Raw genomic sequence first — 27,153 nt, forward strand, 5'->3', positions numbered from 1 at the left:
GGGAAACACGGTATGCTGCTTTAAAATGGAGCAGCTCATCAGAGGAGGGAATTCTTTTGGGTTTAGCTAACAGTGGGGTTCACAGGTTTGTTGGCTGTATCAAAAATCCCTGTTAGAAGTGTTTTACAAATGATTCAGATTATGTTTTGCAGCTCAGGAGATATTGCCGAGATACTTTTGACCAAAGTGTAGTATGAAGGAAAAGAGGGACACTTGTGAGAGCAAAGAGACTTCCACATGCAAAGAATGAAGTAACAGGAAGGAGATAGTGACGCTGTGAGGTAGATAAATACCCATCAGAGCCTGTCACAGTGGCTCTCTGTGTTAGAATGAGTTTACTACATAAGTTTAAAAAAATCTCCCGTGCCGATCTGCCGGTACCGTGAACTTCATTCTGACCAACAGCCTAGGACATAAAAATTCCCTCTAGTTCTGTGCCCCCATCGGGGTCACTGTCAGATCTGCGGTATATTGTTTGAAGGAAAGGTAAGAGCTTCTGAGGAGCTGGGGATGGAGAGGAGAGTCGTACCGTCCACATTCTGCATCCTGCTAACAACTGGTAATTACTTTTTCATGCCTCGTTTTTATCAAACTCTCAAACAAAATAACACCTATGAGAAAGAGATAAGGACTTGGAGAAGGAAAGGGATAGAGTGACGAGTCCTATGAGCTGGGTCACTGAACAACTGCTTCCTGGGTTGGTTTACCTTTTTTTGTGTTCTCAGATTCTTTCCGCCTCACTCATCCCTCTCCTCTCCATGTAGTGATGTCTCTGAGCAGGATGGAGACTGAACAGCTGTTCTTTTTTATCCTTTGTCCCTGAAGCCTGAGGGGGAACTTACTAGTTTCATACCTAAATAGTGAAGTTGTATCCTAATAAAACATTTGTGGGTGCTTTGTGGAATTTATTATAAAAATGCTGCTATCATTATAGTATCTTTGTCCTTATAATAACAACACAGTATAGGATTTGACCATGATCTTTTGTTGTTCCTGATTTTCATGTGAAATCAGTTTCCCCCCACTTTTAAAAGGGAAACACTCTTAAGGATAGCTTTTCAGGTTTTATGGCTGTGGAGCACCTGTACTGTTATTTCGAAGTGTAAAAATATGGACCTCAACTCTGGTATGTCCCTGCCTCCTGCCCTAAATCCCCCTCCCCCCCCCCCCAATCTGTCCCTTCTTTTCTCTTTCTCTTTGTTTTGGGTCCCTGTTCTGCTCAATATGGATTCTGTCCCCAGCAGTTTCTCTTTAGAGTGGCGTTTTGTCCTGCTAAGGAGCTTTGCCCAGTTACTTTTGGGAGTTCATGGGCCCAGACTCACCCCTTCAGTCTTTTCTGTGAACTTGTACTACCAGCTATGGGCGTGCCTAAGAGCCAACATTTTTAGTGACTGTTCTCAACGGGCCTGCCAAACGAGAGTTTCTAGTGAGCACCTGTTGTTTGTTTTAGGGATCCTCAGGTCTCTCAGATGCCCTGATGCTTTCCTGTGTTTCCTCTCAAGCTGCTGGTACCACGTAGGTTTAGAGACTGTTGCTACCTGCTCGCATTTGGGGCTTGGTGGAGATACCTTGCCACCCAGGGTTTTTTCGGCTTTTTTTTTTTTGGCCACTTTGGTTTTTGTAGATGTTTCCCATGGAGTTTTGATTTTGCTATCCTTGAGCCTCTGCGTGGTTCTTTTGGGGGTGGAGGGATTTGGAAAGCCTAAAAAACTACCACTACTGCTTTGCCTTCCCAGAATCCTTGAACATGCTTTTCCTTTTTCAAATTTCCCGTTGTTGACCTCCCTGGGTTTTGTTTTCAAGAGCTGTTACCCCTTGATTAGAAGCATGTTCTTTGCTTATTCTCTTTGAGCCTGGGAACCGCCTTCCAGCAGGAGATGGTGGCAGTTTCCTTCACAGACTAATCTCAGGCCATGTGTCCACGGCCAGTGCTGAATTATCCTGTTTCCTCAACCTGAAATGCCTTCCTCCTACTTCTCCCTGGCTCACAAAACTGGTCCTGAAGATGCCCTCCATCCCTCTTTCCTCCATCGTTGGCGCTTTTTCTAGGCTCCAATAACACCTTTTGAATGTTTTATTATAGCGCCGATCAAACTGCTTTAAGTGTATGTTTGCTTTTCTAATTTCCCCACAGGACTATGGGTTTTGAAGGGTGGGGACCTCCTCTTATTTGTTTTTGAATTCTCTATGCCTGACCTGGTGCTTGGCACTTAGTCACTACTCAAGAAATGCATGTTGAAGGAATGTTGGCATTGTGTAGTTAAGAAACAAAAGCAGTCCTCTTCGGATATATTGTAGGATAGCCAGGAGGAAAGGTGAGTGCCATTTAAAGAAAGAAATGTGTCCTGAGAAGGAACTATAAAGGTGACTGTGTTTTCAAAACTTGGGGTGTGGTGGTGGGGCTCTAGCCGAGTCACATCTACTGAGCCCATTTTGATTATAACCACTGAAAACGGTTATGGGGAATTTAAGAAATTTAGAACAAGCAATGATAATGAATAAGGAATGGGACGTTTGCGCTAGTGAAGCAACCAATATGGTCAATTTGGGAAGAGAACACAGTCACAGACCCGGGCGTAGCCGAGACTCGCCTAACGTGATTTCTCCATGATTTTGCTTGGATGGCCGAGGACTGGACCAGGCCTACCCAGATTCCTTCTGGTTCTATAATTCTTTACCTGTTAATTAATATCTCAGCCTCTGGTGACGTGAGGATTTGGGGAACATCTCAACGTTGGTCAGATAAACAACAGCTATTTAGTAGTCTGTGATTTTTTTTTTCTTCATATTTTTCCCCCTCTGGAAAATGGAAGGTGATGACAGTCAAACCTCAGTAACCAAGGAAACCAGTCCTGTGCTGGTGGATAAGAGAGGTGAAAATTTAACTGAGACAGAATCAAAAGAAAATCTGGCCATGTCCAGCAGTACACCTGTGCGGTGAAATTCCAGAAAGATGCGACAGGGGCAGGGGCACCTGAACTATCAGTGCCCCCTTAGGAAAAAGAGGAAACTGTCAGTGACTCGGGCCGGGGAAAGTAGGTTTTGTACATTAAGCTTCCTCAGGAATGCTCAGTCTACATATGGCCGTCATGTAAAGGCTGATCATTTTTGTGTATATAAAACCCTCAAATTAAGTTACTTCACAAAGGAACGTTTTTACTGGAATGCCTCTTAGTTGCATCTCTAGTTTTTGTGTCTCCATATTCAATAGTTCAACGGAGCAAACCATTACCTTTTTTTCTTAGGTCATAACCACAGCAAGAATCAAATTGTCTTCATTGTAGTTCCATTTAGTGCCTTCTTTACCACAAAAATTGTTGACGCTAATCTAATTCGTAGAATTTTAGCTGGGAATTGGGACTTGCAAGGCTGATTGATTTGGTAGTTTTTAAAATCTGTTTTAGCCTGAGTTCTTACATGAAGTTCACATTGTAAAGCAGATAAAACGAACCTGATTCTATTGCTGCTCCTGTCTTCCTTTCCACAAGGACTCCATGTAAAAGGACTTCCCCAAAGTATAGTGTAAAACCTCCAATTAGTCCAATGAAAGTTACTGCAGTTTAATTTCCTAAACTACCCTTAAATCATGGGAGAATAAAACTCGCCAGTTTTTTACAGTTAGTCTAGCCTTGTGAGGGCTGCCAGCAAATGGTAATTACCTTTCTACGCTGCCTATTTTTAGCCTACTCTCTGAAACAGAATTACTCATGTGAGAAAGATATAAGGACTTGGAGAAATAAGATATAAGGATTCTGGATGAGTGAAGAGATCTCTGAGAAATGTCATTAAACAGCTGCTCTGAGGATTGGGTCCCCATTTTCTCTGTTTTCAGATCCCTCTATCCCCTCTTCCCAGCCATATTCTGGTTACGAGGAAGGACAAGAAAGGAGGCTGTATACAATTCTCTGCTGGAGAAACAGTCAAATCAAATATAGCCTGTACCACTTTTTCCCCCTCATTCTTAATGGCCACAGTGTTTTGTATCCTTTTCTAGGTTCAATGGGTAATACAGAGATAAGCCATATATCTGTGTAAGTACATTTACTAATGTATAAGTACATTTACTAATTTTTTCAAATATCCTGCTCTAATGTGCATTTAATACACAATGACAAATGGAAACATCCTCCTTAGTATTCTGTATTCTAGGTATATAGTATATATGTACGTTTTTGATTAAAACTTTTATTGAAATTTAGCTTTTTGAAATAACACATACAATTACTATTCCTAGAACACTTTTCTAATACCAAAGAGCTCTCATTGACCTCTTTAATTATGATGGGTTATAAGTTTTTATATTGTTAAAAAGACAATTAGAAAAAATGAAGCATCAGTTGCTGATTATGGTCTAAAGCAGGGGTGTCCAAACTGCGGTCCGCAATCCATTGTTAATTGGCCCGCAGCAAATTCCAAAAATATATTTAGTTTACTTAAATAAACCAGGTGAGGCAATAGGTACTTCACCTCGAGTGAGTGGCCCGGCTGTTTGTGTATTTTACCGCATATGGCCCTTGGTGAAAAACGTTAAGTTTGGACACCCCGGTCTAAAGGATTGTATAAGATAAAAATGACCTTAATAGGGTGATAAATATAAAAGTTGGCAATTAGACTATCAATGATATATTTTAAAGCTTGATAACCTTTTAAAATTTTAAAGTAGGGCAAATTAATATAATTTTCTAGTTATACACATTGTAACATTTTTGGTTGGATATATTTGACATTATTACTTGATTGCTGAAATTAGTTTCCAGGAACTTTCTGTTGGAGGGTTTCCTTAAATGTGTTCTCTCTCATATCTTTTTATCTCACTTGTTCCCTTCTATGGCATAATTACATTTTGTGAGGAATATAGTATGTTGTTGGAAAATGTGTGATTGTTTTCAACCTCCTCATTAGATTAACGCAGGAAAGTCATTTCTACACCCCTTTACTCCAGGGGAAGGTAGAACCTTCAAAAGCTAGGTTCCTGAGTTGTCTCATTGTTGTGTATTATTAGTCACTTCCGAAATTTTACTGGCTTATCTGAGAGCTCTTCATGATAAAGATTATTTTTAAATATTCTCTTAGCAGACTGTTTCCTTTTTTGAAAGAAAAGGTAAGTAGATATCTTAAAAAGACCGTTGCCCAAACATACAGTTAGTTCATAGGCTGGCCAGTTCAATTCAGCAGAATATAAGTTAATGTAAATTATTGTACATTAAACAGGACCATAGCTTCAGTGCATAAATCTTTTGATTGGTTCTGTTATGCATGTGGTACCTTTCTTCATCTAGCTGTCCTATCCATTATGGACAATGGGGTGTTAAAGTCTCTAACTGTTAGGGTTGTACTATTTCTTGCTTCAAGTCTGTCAGTTTTTCTGCATATTTTGTCAGGTTCTATTGTTAGGAGCATATATTTATAGTTATATCTTTCTGATACATTGACCCTTTTTATCATTGTATAATGTTCTTCTTTTGTAACAGTTTTGCCTTAAGGTCTATTTTTTCCGGATATTTGTGTAGCCACTCCAGCTCATTTTTGCATACTGTTTGCATAGAATATCCTTTTCCATCCTATACTTCATTATGTGATATTTTAATCTTTGAATATAACATGCCTCCTATAGATAACAAAGTTGGATTTTTGAAAAATCATTCTGTCAGTACCTGCCTTTTGATTGAATTGTTTATTCACATTTAATGTTATTAATATAGTTGAATATTTGCCATTTTACCTTTTGTCTTCCAGATGTCTCATGTATATTTGATTACTCTATACCTCCTTTACTGCTTTCATGGGCATGAAATTAATATTTTTAATGTAGCATTTTAATTTCTTTAATGACTTTTTACTTTTTGAGTAATTTCCTTAGTGGTTGCTCTGGGGCCTACTATATACATTTTAACAGAATATACTTCAGATTTATACTTATTTCCAGTGAGATAAACATTACTCCTATATATAGGTTATTCCCTTCCCCCCTTCTTATGGTATTATTGTTATACATATTACATCTATATGTTACAAAACAAACAATACATTGTTACAACTATTACTATCTAATTTTATCTTTTAAAGACTGAGAGAAGGAAGAAGAGTAAGCATATACTTACAGCTTTTGTTAGACTTCTTATTTACTACTTCTAGTTTTGTTCATTTGCTTCTGTATATTGTAGTTGCCATCTAGAGGCATTTCCTTAGTTCAGTGAAGTTTTGCTCCACTTACCACCTTTGAACTGTTATTGGCAAATGTATTGTTGGGCCTATAACATATAGAAATCTAATTGTACACTTTGTTTTATACAATTGCTTTTAAAATCAGTTATGGGAGGAGAGGGTGTATCAGATATATGATTTGCAATTGTTTTCTCCTATTGTTTAGGTTGCCTTTTCATTTTATTGATGGTTTCCTTTGCTGTGCAGAGTTTTTTAGTTTGATGTAGTCCCACTTGTTTGTTTTTTGCTATTGTTGTCAAATCCAAAATGTCATTGTCAAAAATGATGTCAAGGAGCTTACCAGCTATGTTTTTTTCCAGGACAATTTTGGCTTTAGGTCTTACTTTCCTTACTTTTTAAAATTCATTTTGAGTTGATTTTTGTGTATGGTATAAGATAGGTGTCCAGTTTCATTCTTTTACATGTGTCAGTCCAGTTTTCCCAAAACCATTTATTAAAAGACTGTCTTTTCCCCATTATATATTCTTGGCTCTTTTGTAATAAATTGACTATATATAAAGGGTGCCAAAAAATGTATACACATTTTAAGAAAGGAAAAATTATTAAAATTGTAATGCTCAATATATACCGATAACAAAAGATGAATACAAGTCATGTTTGACTTCTGTAATTACAAGAGGTTCTCAAAGTAGTTACCAGTAGTAGTGTCAGCATCCAGACACTTCTGATTACGGTGAACTACTGCTTGAGCGATGTTGACCAAAGTGTCCACTTGTATACATTTTTTTTGATACCCCTGCTATGTGTGAGTTTATTTCTAGGCTTTCCATTCTGTTCTATTGATTTATGTGTCTCTTTTTATATTGTTACCATATTGTTTTGATTACTATAGCTTTGCAATGTAGTTTGATATCAGGAAGCATGATACCTCTAGCTTTGTTCTTCTTTCTCAAGATGCTTTGGCTATTTGGGCTCTTTGTGGTTCCATACAAATTATAAGATTGTTCTATTTCTGTGAAAAATGCCTTTGGAATTTTGATAGGGATTACATTGAATCTGTAGATTACTTTGGGTAATGTGGACATTAAACAATATTAATTATTCCAATCCATGAGCACAAAGTATCTTTCCATCCGTATCTTCTTGAGTTTCTTTCATCAATATCTGATAGTTTTCAGTGTATGCAAGATGAATTTTGTAATGATGTTGTTAACATAATGATGTTTGTGTGTTTCTAGTTTTCACATTTCTTTTATCAGTATTCTCTTATTCTGTTTTTCTCTTTATCTTGGGGCTTTGCATATTTTATTTTGTCTCATCTTTGCAAAATAAACCAAACATAAAGTCTTTAGGAATTTTTAAGATACACCTTTCTCTTAAGTTACATCAACTGTCTCCTAAACATGATTATTTCTTAATGCCCTCTTATGATGGAGACTAATAACAACTCTCCTTGTTTCTGCAGGTTGGTGGGGATAATGAGATCCTTGTTCAGTGATTTTGCTAAGTTGGAGATTAGCGAGTCATTCATCTGTGTGAAACCCAGCCTATTCTAAACACTTTGTAAATATGAAATGGTGGTGATGGCAGGGCTGTTAATTCTATCTAGGTCTCTTGCCTCCTATCTCAGCTCTTGTTTCATTGAGTTAATAGTTGCTTAGGTGTTTCAGATTATAATCCTCTTTTACATCAAGCTAGTTACTTTGTCCAGTTTTACATTTTTGCTATATGTTATAGCTACGAGTATGTTCAGAAGTTTTGTACTAACGGGAGAAGTCTCCCTGTATCCTGTTTACCCAGTGGGCCAACTAAAGAATATTGAGTTCTCCCACATTAAACCCTGCTGGTATTTTCAGCTCTAATTCTAGTCCCCAAATTCTCATTCATTACAAAGCTATTTTCTTTAGAATGTTTCTGGTATTTGTTATACACATAGCAGATTTCATTCAGTCACATGTCTGTAACCTGCTAGCATCTTTTTGTTCTGAGAAACTTTTAGGAATGGCAGGAAACCTCTAGGTTTCAGGCAATCTTTGCAATGCTTAGATTATAAAGGAGATTGCCTTTTTGTGTGTGTGTGTTGTCAAGGTGGCTTATGATGATATTTGAGGGCTGAGAGTGATCTTGAAAGGTCAGTTACTCCAGCGTTTCATGAAAACTTATAAAATTTGGTTCAGGTAGGATTAGTGACTAGTGTTAAATCTGTTTGGACGGTTGATGGGGAACTAGAAATTTGTGGTGGACCAAAATAACACCACACAGACAAAGTCCTAGATGCAAGGGGGAAACATATCTGTCCAGTGGGCGGGTCAGTCTTCCCCCAAGCTCATTGGTTTATCTTAGCATTATTTATGTCGGCTCAGCCATTTATCATCTGTCATTTGATGAGATATAACATAAGGTTCAGAGCACCATATATGATGTATTTTAGCCAAAAAGCTATTACCCTTGACTCCATTGGGCATTTAGATTTTTTTAAATCTGATATTTCCTATAAAACTAATCTATAAACAAATATCACAAAGAAGCAGCCAGATAGAAGATAATCTTTCTGTAATCTACCTGTACCGGTCTCTTCAATGAATCAATGTCACAAAAATAGAGTCGGACTTAAGGAGCAACAGTGAGATACATACAGCACATAGTCTTGAATAGGATCCTGGCTTGGACAAACCATCTGTAAAGGAAATTTTTGGGGTCAGGGAAATTTGGAAATAGTCTGGATGTTACATGAAATAAATTTACTGAAATGGAGTGGTATAGAATATTGATAACAGAAATCTGTTTACCAAAAAAAAAAAACACCATAAAAAGTATATATAAATATATAAATATATAAATAGAAAAAAATCTGGAAGTATATGCACTAAAGTGTCAGTAGTGGTACTTTCAAGTGATGGGAATATGGGAGTTTCATTTATATTTTGCTTGTCTTTCCCTCATAATTTTTCTGCAGTGCACATACCCTGTTTCTGTATTAATAAAAACTTATTAAAAAGTCTATACTAAACCATCCTGTACAGATGGATTGCTTTAGTATATTTCACAAGTTTTTTTCTTGATAAGATTTCATGATTGTAGGGATACTTTTTTGAACTGTATCTTTAGATTCTACATGCCTCTCTTTTTCTCAAATTCAATTTTTTTATTTTAGAAAATATTAAACACATATAAAAGTAGATAGAATAATATAATGAATTTTTATGTGCCCATCATCTAGCTTCAGCAGTTACCAGTTATGCCCAGATTATTTCACCTCGGTCCACCATTCCTCACCACCCGTTATTCTGATGCAAATTCCACATGTTGTATCTGTTCATCCATAAATAGTTCAATATTTATTTTTAACAGATAAAAACATGAAAAATAAACAATACTGGTATCGTACCAAACAATAACTAAATAAAACAATATCTTTAATTATAGTCAAATATGCAGTCATTGTTCACTTTTCTCCAATTGTCTCCTAAGTAGTTTTCTCTAGTTACGTTGTTTGAATCAAGGTCATCACAGTACAAATAAGGTCCCAACATCACACCTGACTATGTTCATTAAATTCTATTAATCTATATGTTCCTTCCTTCTCCTCCATTTTCCCGCCCTGACCATTTATTTGCTGAAGGAACTAGGCCCGTTATCTTTTATAATTTCTCACATTCTGCATTTTTCTTCATGCTGTCTTAACCGTTTAATGCCTAAGCCTGAATGCATCTGAGCAGGGTTCCCATTTAGAGCTCATAATATAACATATTCTTGGAGGGTGTTCACAAAATCTGTAAATTGAAAGAGTTGATTTCCATCCCATAGTCCTTTGAGTTTAGGACTTATAGTCTTGGTTATTTCAATAAGAGGAAACAACTACTGAAGTAGGTACACTGGGATAGACTTGAGCCATGTCAGTTACACAAATTTTTAGGTAGGAGCTCACCAGATTTCCTTTTCAAAGCTAAATGAAAACGTGACTGAAAGTATACTCTGGTATAATGGGATTATCTTGAAATATTTAATATCTTCAGAGAGCTTGGTCTGTAAATGTGCTCTTTGTTGTGATACCTAGGTACTATTTTTTTGGTTTTATTTTACTGCTAAGGCCACTAAGGTCTAGGTTTACATTGCCTGCTTATTGATTTTTCTCTAATGATTGCAGGTTGAAGATGACAGTGCTGCAGAGGCCTATGGAGAAGAGAATGAACAGGGAAATTATTCTAAAAGAAAGATAGTCTCTAACTGGGATCGATATCAAGATACTGAAAAAGGGGTCGATAAGGAAAGTGGAGAATCTCAGAGGGGGACGGATTTCAGTGTTCTTCTCAGCTCTGCAGGTATGAATTCCAATTGCTTGCATACTGGTTAGTGCCATGAAAGCTGCACAGATTGTTTTATTTACGCTTCTTTTTAAATTGCATTTTGGTAACTAGCAATTCATTGTTTGGCCTTTGGATTTTAAATCCAAGTAAAGGACACTGTGTTTAATGGTTTGCAAGGGAAAAAAAATGACATTAAATAGAAGTCAAGGCTTCTATGTACTGATGCAGAATGACTTCAGTTGTGGTTGAAATGAATAAAAACCTTTATAGGAATGAAAAAGGCTGAACTCTGCCCCTCTCAATTAGGCAGTCTGAGAGACTATTTTCTTTGATTTCAGAGGAATCGATACTTGTGTTTATACAAAGCTAGAATTTCTAGAATATATGTTGTTTCCTCCCCTTATTTTATAGACAGGAATGTGCATATTAATGGATATGCACACATTTAGAGACATATACACCTGAAAACCAAAACTTTTCTATTGTGCTTTTGGACAGTCTATCAATAAGGTGCAAAACTCATTCCTTCTACTGTGTTTCCCCGAAAATAAGACCTGGCCAGACCATCAGCTCTAATGCGTCTTTTGGAGCAAAAGTCAATATAATATCCAGTCTTATTTTACTATTATGTAAGACCAGGTCTCATATAATAATATAATGTAATGTAGTATAAAACGGAGTCTTATGTTAATATTTGCTCCAAAAGACTCATTAGAGCCGATTGTTGGCTAGGTCTTATTTTCGGGGAAACATGGTATGACAATCTGTGTTTTTAGATGGACTCCCATCCTGAACAATGTGCAACAAGGTGAAGCTGGAGAGTAGTTACAGGAAGTAATGGAGCAGGGCTGGTTGTATACATGGCTAAACTCTATTGGGTGTGGCACAAGAATTTAAAAGATGGGTGGAGGACAGACTAGTGGTTTTCAGGGGTGAGACATGGAAAGGGAGAGGTGGATGTGATTATAGGCAACATGACAGAGGCTTGTGGTGCTGATCGCTGCTGGTGGGTACACAAACCTATGCAAATGATAAAACTGTGGAGAACTTAAACACACATACACACACAAGTGAGCACAAATAAAACTGGGGAAGTCTGAATAAGATTGGTGGATTGCGTCAGTGTCAGTATGTCCATATCCTGGTTGTGATATTATACTATAGATTTTTTTTGTTTTAAGTTAAAACAATTTTTTTTTAAATTTTTTATTGGGGAATGTTGGGGAACAGTGTGTTTTTTCCAGGGCCCATCAGCTCTAGGTCAAGTCGTTGTCCTTTAATCTAGTTGTGGAGGGTGCAGCTCAGCTCCAAGTCCAGTCGCCATTTTCAACCTTTAGTTGCAGGGGGCACAGCCCACCATCCCATGCGGGAATTGAACTGGCAACCTTGTTAAGAGCTCAGCAGCAGAGGAGGCACTCAAGGCCTCCTCACCGGCAGCTCGGGGGCAGCTCGTTGTCTTCAATCTAGTTGTGGAGGGCGCAGCTCACTGGCCCATGTGGGAATCGAACTGGCAAACCTGTTGTTAAGAGCTCACGCTCTAATCAATTGAGCCATCAGTCTGCGCCTGTACTACAATTTTGCAAAATGTTATTATTGGGGGAAACTGGGCCAAACGTATGAGATTTCTCTGTATTATTTCTTACAACTGGATGTGAATCTACAGTTCCCTCAATTAAAAAAAAAATTTCCAGGTTTAAAAAAATTTGAAGTATAAAGGTGTGAGAAGCAGTGAAATAAAATGCAAATAATATTTTTGGACAGTTTGTTGTGAATTCCCTCTTCCCCTGCAACTTTTATGTTGCTTTTGAGTTCTGCCTTTCTTTCTGTCTGCCTGTACTTTTGAGTACCTACACCAGGTTATGAAACAAAGTGATGCATTCTCTTCCAACCTAATAGTTGGAAAGAGACTAAGTAGAGCGATTATTAGAGTGTGAGTCACAAGAGCAGATTCAGTCTGGTGTCATTATGTTCTCTGTGGCACACAGCATAACCACCTCAGGCAGAGGTTTGCTGATGGCATCCACTCACTGACTGTTTAGGGACTGGTGACTCATCTTTTTGCCAGTCAGATGAGTATTCTCCTCTTATTATCTGCATTTTGGCCAATTATGGGTTTAAAAGCACTTTTATTCAAGATAGAAGAGGTAAAATGTGTGCTGGCTAGCTTCAGTTTTTATCAGCTCTTCTAAAAGATTTAGGGGGAAAATTGAAGTAGTGCAATAAAATTAACATGTGGGCTGTCAGTGGATTTAATTGAGTCAATTGTGTAGTCAGTTACTAGGACAGTATCAGGCAATAAAAGATACTGCATACATGTTTGAAAGCAATGAATAATTCTAGTCTAACCCAGCAGTTAGGTGCACTGGCTTATGATTTTGTTTATATATCTTAGCCATTTATTTATAACTTAAAACCTGGCATGGTTTGGGTCTCATAGGTTTGTTTTTTTTTTTTTTTGTATTCTCTTTGCCACGTCTTTTGATACGTGCTAACATTTCTTTCCCCCTCTGCTGCTGATTTATCATTTTCTTTTCACCATATCAAGCCTGAGAAGAGCTGCCATGTCTTCATATGTGTTAGAGTAGGGCTATATTGGTTTACTTTTGAGTGGTACATTCATTCTGTGATTATAAAATATTAAGACTATCCTCTAGATAGGCTGACCATACTCCTTGGAATGACTCTAATTTTTAGTATACTGCCCTCATTTGTATACATAAACACCCAACCAAAGAAAAAGTATTGCTAGTTTGTTAGATGTACACGTTATAAACTTTTCTAGATATTGTCAAATTGCTCTCCAAAGTGAAGATGAGCTAGAGTTGCTAGTGTTCACCATATTTGCCAATGTATAGTACTGCTGGATTTTAATTGTGGCTGGTTGATTGAAAGGCATCTAGTTGTGGTTTGTTGAACGATTATTTGAGTGCTCACTATTTCCAGGTATCGTTTTAAAGGCTGAGCACATGGCAGCGAACAGAACAGACAAAAACTCCTGAGCCATGGAGTAGACAGTCTTAGATTAGAGACATACAATAAAGCAAAGGAAAATATATAAGATGTTAAATGGTGATGATTGCTCAGGATAGAAATAAAGTGGGGAGGGGTTGTTACAGTTTTAGAAAGGGTGGACAGAGAAGGTCTTACTGAGAAGATGGCATTTTGAATCAAGACCTGCTGAAGGTGAGGGAGGAAGCATTGAGGATATCTGTGGGAAGAATGTTCCAGGCAAAGGGAATAGCAAGTTCAAAGGCGTTGAGATCTCTGAGATGAGAAGCCACTGCAGGGTTTTGAAGAAAGAGTGCTATAGCTAATTCATATTTTAACAAGATCACTCTAGTTGCTGTGTTGGAGTAGCCTGAAGATAGGTGAGGGAGGGAGCAGGTAGACCAGTTGGGCTGTTGGAACAATCCAGACAGGCGTTGATGGTGGCTGTGGCCAGGGTGGTAGCAGTGAAACATGGTTGGGTTCTGGATCTATTTTGAAGTTACTTGCATATAGGACTTGTGAAGGTGGGCAATGAAATGAAAGGATGATACCAAGTTTTTGGCCTAAACAGCTAAAATAAGGGGTTTGCCATTAGTTGAGATGGATAAAACTATTGGAGGTGCTCAGTTTCACACATGTTAAAATTGAGATGCCATTTAGACATATGGAGTAGTCAGAGTTCTGTAGGAAATAGATGGTACATCAATATCATTAGAAGGAAGTTTTAACAAATGAACTGTTTACCAAGTGTGGGTAGGATGTAGGGAAACACAGAGATAGGACCATCTTGAGCAGGCAGGTAACAGCAGAGATGTTACCACCCCTAGTTACGAGAACTCTGAAGGAGAGATTCACGTAGAGCAGTTTACCTTGAGAGGAGGGATCACCTTTGGCCAAGACATCTAGCCTGCAAAGGTGACTCCATGGGGAGAGAGACAAGGGAATAAATACTCTGGTCTTAAACTCTTTTTCTCCTTCGTTCTCCTGCCCGGACTTTCCATAAGCCTAGTGTACTGGAGGCCAGAAGGCGAGGGAAGCCGGGTGCTGTCACCCACATAGATCAACCTCCTAGGGCAGAAGAGGGAGGGGAGGGTGGAACGTGAATCTGGAGTAGCAAGTGGAAGAGACCCAGCACCATCTCCAGCACGAAATATCAGGCAGACTATTGGATAAGGGCACTTGGTTTAGGATCCATGTCTGGACTGGAGATACACACTTGGGTGAAGCCAGCCTAGAGATGATATTTAAAGTCATGCGAATGCATGAGATGACCAAGGGAGTTATTAGCTAGGAAAGTACTGAGCCCTGGGCACCACAGTGTCCAGAGGTTAGATTGATGAGAAGAAACTAGCAAAGGAGCTTGAGCATGAGTGGCAGAAGGAAAAAACAGGAGACTGGTGTCTTCCAGTGTTTCTGGGAAGGAGAGATCTGTGTCAAATGCAGCTGATGACAACCAAGAATTGACAGTTGAATTTAACCACACAAGGTTACTAGTGATCTTGACTAGAGCAGTTTTGTTGGAATGGTGGGATAAATCCTTTCTTGGATTTAAAAAGAATATGGGAGGAGAGACATTTGAGGCAGCGATATGAACGACTCTTAATTTTAAGGAGTTTTAATGTAAAGGAGAGGAGAGTAGTAATGGCCTGGTGGGAAAAGTGAGTCAAGACATTTTTTAAAGATGGGAGAAGTAACTGCATGTTTAGTTATTGATAGATCCTGAAAAGTGGGCAAAAAATAATGTGGGTGAAGTGAGAATTGGTGGCTTTATGTTCTTAGGGACACATGAGGTGATAGAATCTATTGAACAGGTGGAGCGATTGCTCAACTCTAAGGGTTTGGACAGATTTTCACTGGAATTGGAGAAAGGCAGAATATATCAGCATAGATATAAATAGGAGGGTAGACGCGATTCTCTTCTCATTGCTTCTATTTTCTTAGTAGAAAAAATAAGCTGTGAGTGAGGGTCTGGGAGGAGGTACTATAAATGTGAGGAGAGAGTAGAAGGTAAGAAATAGTTGTGTAGGGAGTGGGGAGTGAATGAAATGGGAAAATATGACACGGTTGCTGAGTGGTGATAGAGGGCCACTGGAGATTAGTGTTGTTGAATTTAAGGCGACAACAAGTGTGTTTCCCTCCCCACTTCCTGCTGTATGTGTGCGGGTATAGAGGGATGCAGGATTTAATCATTAGCAGTTTAGCCAAGCACATGCAGTGAAGTGAGACAGAAAGGGCGGTGATTAGAATGACTGACATCGAATTGAAGCTGGATAAGGAGGAGTGTAGGCATAGGAGAGGTGAGGGGCAGTGAAAGATAGTGGGATCAATGAAGTATAGATTCCTCGGTGCAGAAGGATTGTTGACCGTGAAGGGGTGAGTTGGAAAGGTAAGAAGTGGTGGCTGTAGAGTAGAAGTAGAATGAGACTGGGTGAGGGCAGGGCTTGTAGATGGCAGTAATGATAAAAACAGGAGTGCTCTGAGCTGGGGTGCAGGACTTGGTCATTGGAGGTTTTAAATGTGCATTTCCTCGGTTAGCTGTGGAGGTCGACACCTTTATTTGCCATTCTTGTTTTCTTCCCTGTGAACTACCTGCACGTTCTTTGATCTCAGGCTTGTTTGATATCTTTTATGTATCCTTGATACTTATCGTTTGATGTTTCTAGTTACAGATATTCTTCTAACATGGGATTTACTTTAACTTTTGTAATGGTGACTTTCAGTGCAAAGTTTTAAATTTTAATATAATTGAATTTATCTACTTTCTATCTTAATGGTGTATGCTGTTTTATGCCTTGTTTGAAAAATCCATCTTTCCCTCAAAATCACAGTTGTTTTCTTATATTTTCTCCTAAAAGTTGAGTTTTTGTTTTGTTTTCTGAAATGTGTTAAATTTTATCGGTTACAACCATTTCTTTTTTTTAAACCACTTTATTGAGGTGTGATTGACATGTAGAAGGCTGTACATATTTAATGTGTACAACTTGATGAGTTTCAGGAATGTGTACACCTGTGAAACCATCAAGGCCATCGACATATCCATCACCTCCCAATCCCAAAGTTTTCTCGTGTGTGTGTGTGTGTGTGTGTGTGTGTGTGTGTGTGTGTGTGTTAAGACTAGTTAACATAAAATCTACCCTTGTAGCAAATTTTAAGTATACAATATGGTATTCCTAACTGTAGGTACTATGCTGCATGGTAGCTCTCTAGAACTTATTTACCTGGCATAACTGAAAGTTTCACATCCATTTGAAATTAGTGGAGTAAGTTGGTGTAATTACTCTGCTTTGCATTTCAGTCTTCTAAAGAGCATGTAACCTTGTGATTCAGTTTTCTATTTTTCTTTGTTAGTGTATAATATATTTACTAAGTACCAAAGTAACCAAAATTAGAAATAACTTATCAACATTGAAAATTTTGATTTTTTTAATAGTGGACATTTAAATTCAGCTTAGGCTATTACATTCTTTCCTTTGTCAGTGTGGTTTAATATAAGGAGCACAGGCCTCTAGGTTGAACAGGTCTGGATTCGCATGCTGCTCTAGGATGTTTCTGATTAACTTCAGGCAATACTATTTCTCTCAGTAGGAAATGCAAGAATAGAACGAAGTAACAGTGCTAGGTCCGATGATGTCCGTGTCTTATCTCAAATTTACCACTGATTTTAGTTCTGCTTCATATGTAACCTAGGTGCCTAGATTTAGTATTTATCTGAAATTTGTTGTTGAAAGCTTAATGAGCTGTATTCAGTAAAGTCAAATAAAGTGTACTTTTTTCCCTTGAATGCTAGACATACAGCAATGGATTTGCCAACCATATCCTTTTCTGAGAAATTAGAAGTTCTTCTTGGGTAAAATATAACTGATTATTGAGTCTGTTTATTGAATAACCAGTGGTGGTGGTCTGAGTTTCTGAGCATTTAAAAAAGTTAGTGGACTTGGGTTAAGCCATAAAACAGTCTTTTCCCCTTTCCCAACTTTGCCACCTATAGTTGTTCACCTGTTTTTCTCCCCTATCTCAGTGTCTGCCGCGTGCCATGAAGGATAGCCATTGTCGCTGCTACATAGTCAGAGTTAGAAAAAAAGTTTACAGTGTGAGCAGGAGCATTATTGAAGAAAACCGTGTACCTAATAAAAAATCTTTTATGTGCAAGTCTATAAGCTCTGTTTAAGTGGAACAAATAGAATGATTAGGCCACAGTTTGGTCAGTATAGTTGCCTATGCCTGTTTTCATTTAAAGTTATTATATAGCTTCCTCAATGTAATTTTATAGAAAGTTAATTTTGGGGGGGAGACTTTAATTGTAATGACATTTTTTTTTTTTTTTTTGGCCTCTGTATCCCTTTGCCAGAGATTAGTCTGAAAGGGAAAAGAAAGCCTATCACTCTAGCAGCCTATATGTATATATTTTTTAAAGATTTTATTGGGGAAAGGGAACAGGACTTTATTGGGGAACAGTGTGTACTTCTAGGGTTTTTTTCTTTCCCAAGTCAAGTTGTTGTCCTTTCAATCTTAGTCGTGGAGGGTGTAGCTCAGCTGCAGGTCCAGTTGCCGTTGCTAGTTGCAGGGGGCACAGCCCACCATCCCTTGGGGGAGTCGAACTGGAAACCTTGTGGTTTAGAGCCCGTGCTCCAACCAACTGAGCCAACCAACTGAGCCATCTGGGAAGCAGCTCAGCTCAAGGTGCCCTGTTCAATCTTAGTTGCAGGGGGTGGAGCCCACCATCCCTTGCCTGACTTGAAGAGTTGAACCAGCAGCCTTGTGGTTGAGAGCCCACTGGCCCATGTGGGAATCGAACCGGCAGCCTTCGGAGTTAGAGCTCCAACCACCTGAGCCACTGGGCGGGCCCAGGCCTATACTTCTTAATTAAACTTTGAACTTTTGCTTCTCGTGAAGCAGCAGGATAGTTATATTGCCCTGACTGACTCAGTTCATTTTTTTCTCTCTTCTTGTATGGATTTTATTAGTTTTGTGAATATATTCTCAGATTATAGAGACAGTTTAATGGAAGAAACTTCCTTTGCTATTTGGAATATTTACAATAATACAAACAGAACTATACATTAAAAAAAAAAAACTTTTTTGGGGTAACAGCAACAAAAAACAGGTTAAACCACACAAAAATCTTTCCTTTCTTACAAGTGGACATTGAAGTAGGCCTAATTTGCTTTTCTTTTTTAAACCTCCAAAGATAAAAGCAACTTGTTTGCTAAACTACTAGTCTCCTGCACCGTTTTGTGTTTTCTGTTGTTTTGGTGCAGTTTCTTCTTTGTTTTTACTGGTCCTGCTCCATCATTTTCATCATGTTCATCATCACCATTAACTTTCATTTTCTTGCCCTGAAATCGTACTTTTTCTTTAAGAGACCCAGCCTTAGCAGTTTTAATTCCTTTTCTTTTTCCTTTAAATCTGTGACCTTTTGATTTCTGTTTGTTTAGGGATTCTTGTTGATCCTCGGGTGATTCTTTTTTTCAGCGCTGCTTTTCCTACCCCTTCTAGGACACCCATGTGTCTTCTTTGTTCTTTAATTATAGGTTACCATTAGTAGCTTCTTTGGCTTTCTTTCTCTAGTGCCTCTTTAGCCTTTTCTTTAAATAGAATCAGTCCCTCTTTTGCTCCTCTGATAAAGTTTATCCATTTCCCTCCCCCACAATTTGAGAAAAGGAAGTATGGATCTTCTCTATAGGTCTGATCATATAAGTCATCCCCAAATTTCAGCAATCATCCAATCTTTTCTTCTAGAGTTTTCATTTCAGCATCTGTAATCTTTCTGTTTTTCTTCTTCTTGTTTAGCTCTTAATTTAGCTTACACTTTATTTTGCTTTCTTCCCCTCCCCTCTTTTTTTTGCAAAGTAATCTTCCTTGAAAAGTATTATTAGAAGGTGAGTATCTTCATGCTTTTGGGCAGGTGTCTCTGTAAACTTTTTAGCAAATTCAGTACTATGAGATACTGCAAATATTGATCCCTTAAATGCTTTGTGTAATGTTTTTCTATTTGAATATTTTATGCTTGACTTATATCATCAAGGGTTGCACCAGTTGGGAAGCCTTTCATATAAATGGATATGCTTTTACATAATTTTTTATACTCCTCAGTCATCAGACCTTTTGAACTCATCAGAGAGGTTTGCATGGAGAGCTTCTGATTTTAACTTTAGCTTTATGTAATCCCACTAGTTTTGTTTTTGGTTTTTCTCAGTGCTTCTGTTAAAGTCTCTTAGGCAGTCCAACCTGTTGAATTTTATTATTTCCAGAGGCACTCAGCTGTCATCCAGTTTGATCTATTCCTTTAAAAATTTGTGTCATGGCAAAGTAAAGTCTAAAATAATACTTGATTTGATGACTGATTTTATTCCCTGAGTAACCATTTTTTTCACTATCAACTTTTTCTATTTTAACAAGTGAGGAAAGTGGTCGAATTACAGACTATCTTGCCTGTGGATTCATTTAATACTAAGTGACATTAAAGCCCAATTACTTTTTGAGCTTTTTACTTTCTAATGCTCTTTAGATTTTTTCTGAAGAGTTGCAAAGATACAGAGAGTTCCCATGTACCCTTCACCTAGCTTCCCCTAATGTTAACATCTTACATAAACAGTATATTTATTAAAACTAAGAAATGACGATTGGCATACTATAGACTATTTGCATTTCCCCATTGATGTCCTTTTTCTTTTCCAACTTAGGATACCATATTGCATTTATTTATCTCCTTCGTCTCCTCTAATTTGTGATAGTTTCTTACTCTTTTCTGGACTCGACCAAACTTTTGAAGATTTGTGGTTAGGTATTTTGTGGAATGTTCTTCAGTTTGGGTTTTTCTCATGACTGGATTAGGCTGTGGATTTTTGGGGAGAATACCACCGATAGGACATGCCTTTCTTGTTGGATCATATCAGTGGACATATGATACTAACATGACATGAGTGATAATGTTAGCTTTGATCACTTGATTAAGATGGTATCGGTAAGATGGTAACTTTCTTCACTGTAAAGTTGTTTCGCATTCTCTTTTCACTAGAAGTGGGTGACCAAGTTCTACGCACACCGAGAATATGGGAATTAAGCTTACCTAGTAGAGGGAGGAATATCAAGGAATCTGGGCATATATTAAAACAATTACAGTAAATAGTAAGTACCTGGGGGAATAATTTTGAGGCTATGCAAATACCGTGTTTCTCCTTAAAGGCTCAGGGGAACCAGTTCTCTGAGTGAGGCTGAGAATGGCCTCAGATAAAAGGTCAGGCTGTGATGACTATATACTTGACCTTGTTGTTTGTTCAAGCTTTATTGCAGAGTTACCTATAGTACTGTTGGTACTGTTCTTGTGTTATTGACTCTCCTCTCAATTTCTCCAGAGTGGAGTCATTTATATTAACTGAATGGGGTTAATGAGGATACATTTGTGAAGCAAGATAAAACATCAATAATTGATTTTAATTTCTTCCTCATCAATCAGTTACAAAATACTTATTTTATCTCAGTGTTTGTGGCTACCAAGAAGCTACATATATGTATATATAAAATGTATGTATATTTATATGCTTGTGTACATATCTGTGTGTGTATATACATATATATGATTAGCTACACTCCAAATGACTTGTATACACGTCTAAAATCTATTGATCAGAAAAATCTTCATTTAATTTTGTGCTTTTTTATGCAAGAGACAGTCATGGTGTCTTATGGAATTAAGAGGTGCAATCTTGTAAAAGTTATCCCAGTAGGAGTTGATAGATGAGAAGAAGACATGTTTCAGTGACTCAGCAGTCATTTCAGCAAATGCCAACTATTTGGCTGATCTCCCTTAGACGTTGGGATAATTCTAGGGTAATGCTTGTTGCTCCAGGGGTGTTGTCCAAATAGGGGCTGATCCAAAGAGAGAATGTGATTAATGTGTTTTTAGATTCATAAGAGAAAAACGTCATGCCACTTTGATGTATGACATAAGCGTTTATTCCTTATTGCTATTCTCAGCAGCCCCATAATCTAAATGTATTTTTGTTTAGATATTTGAGCTTAGTAAAAGAAAATCTGGAGCAATAGTATTTGGTAGAGTGCTAGATATGGGTAAAGATTTCTAGCACTTAAAAAATTTGTGGGCCAGCCAGGTGGCTCAGGCGGTTGGAGCGTTGTGCTCCTAACGCTGATGTCTGGTGAGCAGCCACTGACCATGGGGGATTGCCTCAGCGGGGCGGGGGGACCCAAGGCTCATAATACCGGCATGGGCCAGGGAGCTGTGTCCTACACAACTAGACTGAGAAACAAGGGCAACGGCTTGAACTGGAGTAGGGGTGGGGGGAGAGGCGGAAGAAAGGGGAGGAAATTGTAAAGTCTTTAAAAAAACATACGATCAAGATATAGTGGTGGTGATTTAATAGTAGTCAAATTGAATTTGACTGCTGAATTGCGATTTGGCCTCTTAACCATATGTTACTGCTTTGCTGTAGAACAGATTTTAGTAATGAGCTATTGTCAGAAATAGCTCTTTTTTTTTTTTTTTTTAACAGAGCTTAGCATTTCTAATTCTTGGGGTCCTCAGAGTAGGATTTTTGTGGGGAGGGGATGGAGGTTGGGAGAGAGGGTGGTTTTGCAGAAATTTCCAATGGAAGAGGCAGCATTGTTGTGATATGTATTGGGACCAACTTTTGAATTAGATTGAATAGCGATAACTACCTTAGTTTGGGGTCGATGGGATGTAGACGAGGTGTACGCATAAATAAATGTGTTAAAATTGTTCTTACTTATAGAGTACCTGGCTGGGTATTTGGTATATAAAGTACAATATTTTATCTAACTTCATGATAACCCTGCAAGGTTGGTATTGGACCATCTTACAGATGAGGCATATTAAGCTCAAGGAAGCTAGGTAACTCACCCCATATCCCATAACTAGTATGTTGTAGAACTGCGGAATGACTTCCTCTCCGTCTCATTCTGAAACCCATTACTGTTCTGTATACTGAACTGTTGCCTTCTGCAGAATGCATACAGTTGGCTGTGCAGCAATGGGCCCTTTGGGTGGATGGCATAGAAAATGAGTCATTAAATGTTTCCCTTCCTCCCTTTGTGGTAGAAAAACAAAACCATAAAACGTTTGGCTACTTTAAAAACATTATCTTTGTTGAATAGTTTGGTGCCTTCTGATCTGGTCATGACAATGGGAACATTACTCTTTTATTACTTCCTACTTGTTTCATTTGTACTGAAAATTATGAAACAGTATGGATTTATTTCAACTATCTGACTGGTATTATTATGACAGTTACTCAGGAACTCTAATATACTCAGGAGCTTTAATATGGAAATGAGTTTTTCTTCACTGCTGATAATTATTAACCCAAGCAAAAAGATAATTATGTGTTAAACTATGTATGCTGTGTATGTGTAAATGAAATTCATCTGCTTCATATTAGGAAAATTGACAAGACATCACTATTGTTAATATTTTTCACATTACCTCTTGGATTTCTTATTTAGATATATTCTCTCTGTAATTTTGAGAGAAAATCAAGAGGGATTGCTGCCAGCGCTTGAAGGAGTCTTAGAAAAAGTTGTGATTTAATATTCACACATAAACTCAGTTTAACCTAAGTAGACCAGTGAGCATTTTTAATTTATTTTAAAGTGAGAGAGCACTTACTTGCAAAGTATTCTGAATCCCATGTTAGTCTTTTTGAGTTTTGATTGGAAGCTCGAATGATGTCATTTTTAGGGTAGGCTAGATTTAAGTACATGCTGTATTTTTTCCCCCTTATATTTTGAAGTCAGAATGGTATTGCAAGTTAGTAATGCTTTAATTTGCATATGGTATAAATGCGATTTGGGAATTAGCTAAGATACTTGCCTATACTACTACGTAGAGCAGGAATTAATTTGGGGCTCTCTCTGTGTACAACTAATAATGATAAATGGACCAAGTTGTGGGACAAGGGTTATCTTTAGACCTCCACTTCTTTTTTATCCTGTGGCACTCTTTTCTTTCCCATTTAGGTACTTGACTACCTGTTTTAATGCCCAAGGCTTTTATATACTCATTTATGCTTTGCCTGCTATCAGGGTACTTCTCCCAGGAAACCCACACATGTATGTTTAATATTCATACTTTATGTTCACATTGTATATGGTCATTAGACCACAACTGGAGAAATCAGAGGTAGTGTTGCTTGAGAGGCAGTCCATTTAGCATGTTCATGTGTGGGACTATACTAGGACACCCTTATATAAGTAGAGCAACAGGTAAAGTAAAGTCATTTTAGAGCTGGCTGCTCGGTGAGGTCTTGTCAAGTTAAGACGTTCCCAGTGCACTGGTACTTACTTGAAAGCTGTGCTGCTAACAAAAAGATATTAAATCCGGTCTGTGTAGGAGTGTGCATGTCTGCCAGCTATACAGCATAATTTCTAAATAAGAGTTTGCTGCTCCTGATGTAACTTTAAAATAATGTATCTTCAGCTCTACATATTTGATTTTCGTGGATCTCATCTCCACTCTGGCTGGTTGCTATAAGCCACACTAGTTTCCTAGGGGATCATTAAAAAAACAACAACAAAATAGCACTAATTCCACCAGAATATCTTGTCTTCTTCCCTGGTATCCTTATGCCTTTTTCTCCTTTCACATCCAAAATCATAGAGGAAAAAGTGAGTTGTTTTCTTGTTTTGAAACCCAGAGAACAGAGAACTAAGAACTAAGAACATCCTTGCATAATGAATTCATAGCTAGAACAAGTTAGTGTTCACCTGAGTGGTTTCTTCTAATACCAATCTTAAATCTCTTGCATTGCTTCTGCTATGCCAGCAACTAGCAGCTGACAGAATCAAAATATACAGCCACGTCTAAGTTGCCTTTTTCTTGACCGCTTAAGGTCCCTATCGCTTCTCTGCACGTGCCCGTTAAGATTATCGAGGGTACTAAAATAGCTACTCTTAGTTGAGTGCAGTTGGTGTGTTTGAACCTTTCGGTGCCTTTTTCCTCATTCTTTATGGGGCATCATATAATTACACCCCGAAGCAAAACAATTTTAATAGTATTTGGTCCAAATCTTTCACGTTTCAGGTGGGGAGACTGAGACTCATGTTAGCTGGGGTTTAACCTAAGGCCACGTAGATGTTTTGGGCAATGACTTGCTCAGGTAAGCATCTTTTCTGTACGTTCATAATGTGATCGCTAAATCATAGCGATAGACAACCCATTAAATTGCATTTTTTATGTTGGAGAGGCATTTGAGTTGATTCCTTTGGGGTTGTGTCCTTTGGGGTAAACTATAATCAGATTGGTTTATCGAGAGGAAGTAGAGATCATTTTCTCAGAGTTAAAAATTAGGAATATTCTCACGTATATAGACTTTCCTGAACAAATCCCTATAGGATGAGAAAGAAACCTGGAGTACTATAAAAGCCAGAAGATCCTATCTATCGCCTGTTTTTTGGTCTATCTTGTTCCACTATCTCTACTCCCTACTCTTGCCTGACGTGGACATATATCTCTTTCCTCTATTTTCCATGTTTGTTTTTTTTAGACTTGGGATTCAGGGTAGAAATGAGTATTACTCACTGGTTTCCGTTTTTGTAATTTATAACCTTCTAATGTTTCTTGGGTGTGGGAACCCTAGGATAGGGGAAAGCTGAGGATAATATCTGTTTTTCTCAGAACTTTCAGGGACCAATTTGTAGATTTAATTTTCATTTGGTATTTTTGTTTACAATTTTAAAATTTACTTTTTTTTTTTAACCCTTGAGATATCTCCCCTGTCCACATTGATTCACCATAATCTAGGACCACAACATGTTCAGAGGGTGCTCAGGAAATAGTAATGATACAATAGTGTCACTTTGTTCAGAATGGCCAGTCTGCATGGGGTCTCTGCCTAGAGAGTGATGTTCTTCTCTCATCATTTGCTGTGATTCTCAGATTTTTCTGGACTAATTTATTTGTGGTTTTAGTTATTTAATTTATTTGTGGTTTTAAATAGGAGCAGTGAATTTTGAAATAGTCTTTCTGATTTAAGCCTGGCCGTTGTAACGGGGAGCTGTAACTTTCCTGAAGGTCATATTATCGGAAACTTAGAATAGGCTAGGGAACCTGTGATTCTCCCTTTGTAGTAATAAAGGTTCAAGGTTCAAAATGTCACAGATGTAGACATAGGGATGCAATGAGGAGGCAAATACGCATGGACTGTCCTTGTTTTCAAAGTGTCCTTGAGGGAAGGAGAGCATGTGATTTGTGTTCAATGAAGCCAGTGGGTTGAGATACAGCAGCCTGACTCTCAAATGACTCTCCCAGCCTCCTAATGAGAGAGACCATGAATGTATAAAATTGGAATTTATTGTGAAGTGCAGTATTTTATTGTGCTTGTGAATAAAGGCAAGGGGAGAGTAGGAGGAGGATTTGTTTGACTGTCTCACCTTCAGCATTTGTTGATGTGTTGATTAGGTGATCTTTCTTTGGTAGCGGAATGTGAGAAACTGTGTCTTTCAAGGTGAGAGCATTGGATCACTCTGAATGGTTATCCTGAAGGCAAGCTTCCCTGTCTCACTGTAAGAAGTCCAGCCTTTGTGTTCCCTTTAAGTGGAGTTATTATTGTGGTTTTTATGTATTTTGTTTTTACAAGGGAAATGCGTGAATTTTCTGTCATTGGAGTGAAGAGATACATGTTTTCAACCTTACTAGCTCTTTGGTACTGATGAGCCAAAAATGCATTTTTTTTTTTTTTTTTTTTTACACACAAGATATTAACCTTACTATAGTTTGTACCGTTGCGACCACGAGTTTAGGTATCTCTTTTCTACATAAGAAATCGTGTTGACCAAATCAATTTAATAAAAAAAAAAAAGAAAAAAAGAAATCACTGTTGAGAGTTGGTTTTCTACCCAAGGGACTCTGTAATGTTGATTATTTTACTTCTATCTAGGATGTCACTACACCACAGAATGCTGACACAAGAGGAAGATCAAAGAAACTAGCCTATGATTCTGTTGTCTAGGACATTTATTTTGGAAGTTTAGCTGGGGATCTGAGATAGGCAAGGTACAATAAATGTTTTTTTAAAAAGTCTTTGTCTTGGTATTTACATTTATTTAAAGTATTTGTAACGAAGATAGCTGTATAACTATGGCTACAAAAGTTCCTTCTCTTGATACTTAAAAACCTTGATAAAGATGGATAAATTATAACTAGCTCTAAACATACTTAAGTATTGCCTACTGGAGTTTTTCTTCCCAGACCTATTTATGGAGGGGGCATAAAAAAAGTCTGATGCAAAGATGGCAAAAATTGATATTTATTGAAACTGGGTGGTTAGTATATAGTGTTGGTTATCTGCTTGAAGTAATTCATAGTAAAATATTTAAAAATGAATAGAATCTCAAGAATGTATTGCAAAAGATTTCAAAGCATTTTAAGGGGGAAAAAGACACTGGTCATTTGGGAGATTGGGTTCAAAATAGAAATCATTTGAGATTTTGGAATAATATTTATGAGAATTCCTTAGTAACTAGAAATATAGTGCTGGAGATGATCAATGAATGGAAATGAATAAATTATTACATAATCATAATAAAATATTACATAATAAATTATGACATAACAATTATGTCACCATAATTGAAACATGTTTTTTTGGGGGGTTGGAACATATTTCCTCTTAAAAAAAAGGTTGCTTAAAACCAATATATCCTGCTAGATATAAATTTT

The 27,153-nt window shown here is 37.7% G+C and overlaps 2 protein-coding genes across 2 annotated transcripts in view; one reads left to right on the top strand and one right to left on the bottom strand.

Annotated features, from left to right (window-relative positions):
- CHRM5 (cholinergic receptor muscarinic 5) overlaps nucleotides 1–27,153 on the bottom strand; it is a 75,236-nt gene that overhangs the window by 41,091 nt on the left and 6,992 nt on the right. The window lies entirely within an intron of this gene.
- Nucleotides 1–27,153, top strand: part of AVEN (apoptosis and caspase activation inhibitor) — a 154,440-nt gene that overhangs the window by 23,487 nt on the left and 103,800 nt on the right. The window contains exon 2 of the mRNA XM_081050400.1: nucleotides 10,313–10,487. Coding sequence (XP_080906526.1) covers nucleotides 10,313–10,487 — 175 coding nt within the window. The remainder of the gene's footprint in view (nucleotides 1–10,312; nucleotides 10,488–27,153) is intronic.

This window comes from Rhinolophus hipposideros (genome assembly GCF_964194185.1).
Source record: "Rhinolophus hipposideros genome assembly, chromosome: 5".
In the NCBI taxonomy this organism is placed as follows: domain Eukaryota; kingdom Metazoa; phylum Chordata; class Mammalia; order Chiroptera; family Rhinolophidae; genus Rhinolophus; species Rhinolophus hipposideros.